The following is a 6,000-nucleotide window of genomic DNA, read 5'->3' as shown; positions in this document are numbered from 1 at the left end:
TAATCCTTAGGTTAGGTTGTATACTTATATAGATTTACACACACACATACATATATACACACACACACACACACACACACACATACATACATACATACATACATATACATGTATATGTATGTATATATATACATACATATATATATATATATATATATATATATATATATATATATATATATATATATATATATATATATATATAAAAATTCATATATTTTCAGGAATGTTAATCTGCGTGTGTGATTTTTTTTTCTTTTCATTAATACAAAATAACTATTCACACATAAGAAACTTCATAAAAACAGTCTCTTCTTTAGAAAAAAAATCCCTTAATAAAAATAAGTTCTATTTGTTTTTTTATTTTACAATATATCTTCTTTCCCTCTGGCTCCTTGTGAAATTGTGGTCAGAAGCGTGGTTCCGGCGGTTTTCGGCGGTTCCGTCGTTACGAGGGGCACTTCGAGCAGCTGCACTCCAGGGCTGTCTCTATCTCTTCCGAGAAGGACGAGCTGTCGGAGCACTTGAAGCTGATTTTCCGCCTGCGGCTCTTGGAGGGGGCACAGCAGAGGCCCGGGTGGCACACGCGGGGGCACTCCACACGGGGCACCCGACTCGTGGATGTGCACGTCCTGTGGCCCATGTGACGTTTGAGCGGCTCACGGACCATCTCCCCCTGGCAGGTAACTTCTGGGAAGAGGAGGAGAGACATGGAGGATGCGTTGACTTCAATGATGGAACCATACGACTCACCAAATGCTTTTCTCTTTAAATGCAGCCAAGATAGCCAATTGTGCCTCTTAAATCAAAATCTTGCCCTTGTTTAATTTTAATTACTGTTAGTTTAATGGTTTAATTTGTGCAACTGAAAAGACACTGAAACAATTCTTTACCACTAGTTGAAGGGAGGAAACCGGGAGACCTGGAATCTCTGACCATAAAGGACTGAACTGTGAGTGTCACTGCAGTACAGTATTAAATGTGCTTGACGTTCCGAACTCATTGAAACATCTGACTTGCTATGAAACCTGGTTATGCCTGGTGGGCAGTGGTAGCTCAGTGGTTAAGGTACTTGACTTGTAATCAGAAGGTTGCCAGTTCAAGCCCCAACGTTGCCTGAGCAAGGCCCTCAACCCTCAGTTGCACAAGTTGCGTTCACTCAGAATTGTAACTTGCTTTGTACAAAAGTGTCAGCTAAATGTCATGTCTGCTTTTGGAGATAAACGGCTAATGCAAGTGGGCGTGGTTGGATTTCTGATTGATTTCTTTTTTGGTATCATCAACAGTACAGCAGCCTACCCGTGTTGCAGTCTGTTCCCGTGTAGCCTGGCTGGCAGTGGCACACAGGCGCCCCCCCCTCGTCCACCTTGCATTGGCCGTTCCCACAGTGCTGCCCCCTGCAGGCCGCTGGTTCCTCTCTCCTCTCGCAGTACTGGCCCGAGTGGCCCGGCGCGCACTTGCAGCTGTAGGACGAGTCCTTAGGCACACACAGGCCTTGTACACACCTGTGCTCGCACACCAGTGAGAGGGCGCAGTGTGAATAGGCAAAACACAACACGAAATGCGACTGTGTGTGTGTGTGTGTGTGTGTGTGTGTGTGTACCTGCTGCCCAGGCAGGGGTTGGGGGAGCTCCGTTGCTCGCACAGCGGTCCGCTGCTGCTGGCGGGACACTCGCAGGTGACACCCACCTCGCCTCGCTGCCTGCACGGGCCCTGCCCCGTGCACACACTACAGGAGTGGCAGCCCGCCAGCACACCCTCTAAGCCCGCCGACCCCGTGACTAGCTCCTGTAGCTCACCGTTGATGCGCACGCTGTGGATGCAGCCGACGAAGGACTGGGCGGGGCGGTCGGGCCCCGTGCGAAGGGCCAAGGAGCCAAGCGCCGAGGGCACACCTGGAAGCAGCCGATTGGTCGTAACGCTAGTCAGTACTGTGTGGCTAAACTAAAAACATCTTTTATATGCTGAATACTGTATTTCTGTATTAAATATTAATATTAAACACCTTTTAACATTTTTAGACCAAAAGACAGGATCGTAGCCATGAAATGACTTTAATATTAATTAGCCTTCGAAGTAGGGCGAGTGTTCAAGGCGTGAGTGTGTGTTTGATTCCGACCTCCAATGTAGAGTTGGGTGCTGGGCTCCACTACAGGGGGGCGGGGCAGTTTGCCTAGACTCTTAGGGGCTCCCTTATCCACCACCAGACTCAGAGTCTGATTTTGGATCAATAGCTCCACTGTGTGGAAGGTGCCATCATTCACCGACTCCACACTTACACACACACACACACACACACACACACACACACACAGACAAAGAGACAGAGAGGGTATATTAATGACTCTACATGGTCTCCATCTTGGCATGTCATACTAGAACAGAGTCTGGCCTGCGCGCTCCGGCGTTGGCTAAGCTGATGATTCTGGCGGCTGTGCTTTTTGTGAGCTCTGGTTTGGCGCCGGCGGAACCCGAGGAGCGTGCGTGGCCCGAGGGCCTTCCCTCAGGCGCACTGCAGAGCCCAAACGTCCTCTCCCGAGTGGGTGCACGCCCCCTCCGACACTCGCAGCAAGACCACTCGCACGGACGGAGCCGCGACGGTGGCCCCCGATGGCCGGGTCGGCGAGTCGGAGCGCCCGGGATACGACCGTGAGCCTCCCACCCCGTTGGAGGGGGGATAACACACCGCTCCCGCGGCCCCAAGTCTGAATACGCCCACAGCCGAGCTGCAGCTTCCCATGCTAGCCTGGCCCCGGTGAAGTAGGGCAATTGCGTTCTGTCTGAGCATGGCGTATGGGGGCGTGACCCCGCTGAGCCCCTGCGAACTGACATGAGAGCCTGAGAAAGCAGGTCGACTGTGGCTACAAAAACTCAGCTGCAGGAGTTATTCCTGGAGGGAACACAGGCGGCCACAGACAGCTAGAGACAGTGGTTTGGCAGAGGAAGCGAGAGAGAGAGAGAGAGAGAGAGAGAGAGAGAGAGAGAGAGAGAGAGAGAGAGAGAGAGAGAGTGGGTTGGAGAAAAATGGAGGGAAAAAAAGAAGAGAGAGAGAAGGGGAGCAAGGAGAGAGGGATAGAGAGATTACGGCCAGCGGAGTGTGGCTTCCCCACTAAACACAACTCTTTGCCGTGTGTTCTGCCCCGGTTTGCCATCTCTTTCTACGAAAAGACGAGTACCTGGCCAAGACCATTACACGGGCATGATGTGTCAAAAAATCGAGTCTCTGCGTGGTGAGAATCGGACACTTTCCTCCAACTGCGCTGCAGGTCAGGTTGCTCAACCATTGGGTTAACAGCTCAAACTAATGGGGTGTAAATTCTGGGAAAAGGCCTGGCGTCTCATAAAATGCACTCGTGTTGACCGTTACCAGTCCGGCTATGCTTCCCCCTTTCCCAATGGCTGGCTACAGCCATCCCGCATTGGACATGATCGGAGGCGCGAGGCAACCGGGCCGGCACCGGGCACCCGTGCTCGTGTTTGAGCTGGCCGGAGCGCGGCTTTTCCATCGCAGACGTGGGAAGGCTGCAGGCGCTGATCGTGTCCTCGGCCCAGTCCGGACCCATCCGTGTGGTCAGGGGCGTTGCCTCATAACTCGAATTCTGGGTTTCGTAACATGCTCTTCACAACCGATAAAGATTGCTTGCTGGGTCCTCCAGAGTAGAACGTCTGCTGCCCGACCCTTTGATAAACAAATACCACCTTGTTCCTCAGGCATTATTTTACGGTATAGCCTGGCCCTGCTTCTTAAACGATGAAAAAAAAGTTTTGAACCCAGTTCTCTCAATATAGGAGTGAGAATATGATGTCCGATGCTTGACGGTACCACTAGGGGTCACCAGAGACTAAGCCAGCAACTCTGAAGCCGCAGCATTTACCAGTATAGGGCTTTTGTTTGCATTTGGACAGGCAGAAATTTTCCAGAGATCATAATATTTTTGAAGGGGGGGGGGGGGTGAGCAGGGGTGAGGTGGGGTGTGTGATGGGGTCAGTTTCTTGTCAGGAGAAAATAAAATACTCAGATTCCTCTCTGAGAACCCGCATTATAAACGTCAAATATACAGGCACCACTAGCCTCAGAAAGCTGAGCTGTCATCAGATATGTGGTTCAGCGATCAGTGTGCAGAGGTGTTTACATGTTTCAAAATCAACATTCAGACATTCAGAACTGTGCTTTCAGGGGATTACAGGAGCAGAGTACTAAGAAGCCGTGCTCTTTATGGGTAAATGGACTCGGATCGGACCTGGTTTGATCTAAAATGGTGTTGCAGTCCAGCTCAAAAGCCCAGCCCCAGCTCATACTGCTAGCCCGACCGCAGGTTCAAGGCCCGGTCCCCCGGCCCGGGTCCGACCTGACCCGGCCAGCCCAAGGCTGCTCTGCTCCATCTCCACCATGTCCTCTGGGTTCGCTTCTCTTGGCTGCACCTCTGAAGGACTCCAGTTTCTGCTCCGGACTGAGTGTGTGAGTACTGATCCCAAGTGCAGGGGAAAGAAAACGGCCAATAACCACCCACCCCCGGCCACACTCGACACGGTCGCCATGGCGAACGCCGGCTGCTTTCTGCAGAGTGGGGTTAGGCGTGGTGCAGGGCTGGGCGGGCGAGGGGGTGGGGGTGGGGGTCCGGAGAGACCTGCGATGGCCGCAGAGACACAGCGGATGGAGGAGTGCCTGCACGGCCCCTTAAACTAATAGTGAGATTAGTGTGGCATTTGGGAAAGGGCACAGCGTTCAGCGTGTTCACGGGCAACGAGGCCCCACACATTCATCCGACGCTAATGATCCTTTACTGCCCACCCTCCTCTCTCCGCCCCACCCCGTCCGCCGAGATCGCTCTGCACTGAGAATTGTCCTTCACCCTTTGCCAGCGCTCAGTCACTCTCTCTGGGGTCTGATCCGTCTTTCCTCAGTCTGCTCCTCTCCGCGGACCCCCCCGGCTACTTGCTCGCCGTCCTTGGCTCTCGCGAAAAATATATTTCCGCCGCTTTTCTCTTTTCCTCTGGCTTTCTAGTTGGCTTGGGCGAGGCGGCGGGCGGAAGGGTGGACCGCTGTGGCGTTCCAAGCCGATCGCCCGGCCGGTTCCGGAACCTCTGGGAGGTGCGTGCCCCAGCTGCGCTCTCCCTCCCCAAGAGCTGACCCGCAGCAGACAGACAAGCTCCGGATCCCCTGACCGGGCTTAGCGGTAGGGCGGCAGGTCTCGGACGTGACCCGTCGGCTGCTGGCACCTCCTAGAACGCATCCCCCCGTCGGAACCAGCGCGCCGGGTTCACCTCGTCTTATCGCTCAGCAGGAGCTGTGCACGCACAGATCGCATAAACACACTACACAGATAAACCGCGCGGGTGTACCGGATAGCCACACTAATACCCCTGTGGTAGTAGTGACCTCAGAAGGATCAGGTCTTTGCACGAGTCGGGCTATCATGTGGCACAAATGCGCCATTCCTAGACGGAGCGTCATTTTCCCATGCCGTGACACTCCTGAAGGAGCAATCGATCGAGGCCCTGGCCGGTGGCGTGAGTTAAGAGGGGCGCTTTGCCCCTGGATTGATACGGTCTCTCTAGCAGGCAGGGCCTACACGACTGGCTCGGCCCTGGGTCTCCCCCGTAGACCATTAAACAGAAGCCCGTCTCATCTGCCGCTATCTGCGGATTGGGAGTTTCCTGTTCGCTCAGTCGGGAGGCAGGATGGCACACCTGGAGACTTTCGCCCTGCAACTCGACTCGGACACGCCTCGCGGCCGAAGCAGGCTCTCCGGCTCGACATGGCCAGCCCCCCTTTAGCCCTTCACTCACGCTTACCTTCTGACCGCGAGATCACCGTTGCCTGGGAGTTTCTGGATAGAAAACGCTCTTAACCCAGGGGTGAGAACGACGCGTACGAACTCCACAATGCCGTTGGGTCCGATAAACTTGGTCTTGATGCCCACCGCCATGTTCCTGATGTGTAAGTGCCACTGCTCTATAGTGCCATCATTTGACACCTAACTAATACCCGGTCGTCGG

At 53.6% G+C, this 6,000-nt stretch overlaps 1 protein-coding gene across 3 annotated transcripts in view; it reads right to left on the bottom strand.

Moving 5' to 3' along the window:
- Window positions 1-223: 223 nt before the first annotated feature.
- The window catches only part of slit3 (slit homolog 3 (Drosophila)), a 118,477-nt gene continuing 112,700 nt past the window's right edge, over window positions 224-6,000 (bottom strand). For 2 of the 3 annotated variants that reach the window (XM_035532272.1, XM_035532274.1), the window contains 4 exons: window positions 2,120-2,274; window positions 1,604-1,895; window positions 1,300-1,505; window positions 224-690 (listed from right to left, as the gene is read on the bottom strand). In XM_035532272.1, coding sequence (XP_035388165.1) covers window positions 449-690; window positions 1,300-1,505; window positions 1,604-1,895; window positions 2,120-2,274 — 895 coding nt within the window. In that variant the 3' untranslated portion in view covers window positions 224-448. The remainder of the gene's footprint in view (window positions 691-1,299; window positions 1,506-1,603; window positions 1,896-2,119; window positions 2,275-6,000) is intronic. The other variant, XM_035532273.1, reaches the window with a different exon arrangement.

The sequence above is a fragment of the Electrophorus electricus genome, chromosome 12 (assembly GCF_013358815.1).
Source record: "Electrophorus electricus isolate fEleEle1 chromosome 12, fEleEle1.pri, whole genome shotgun sequence".
Lineage (NCBI taxonomy): Eukaryota > Metazoa > Chordata > Actinopteri > Gymnotiformes > Gymnotidae > Electrophorus > Electrophorus electricus.
This window is presented reverse-complemented; position numbering and strand designations above follow the sequence as displayed.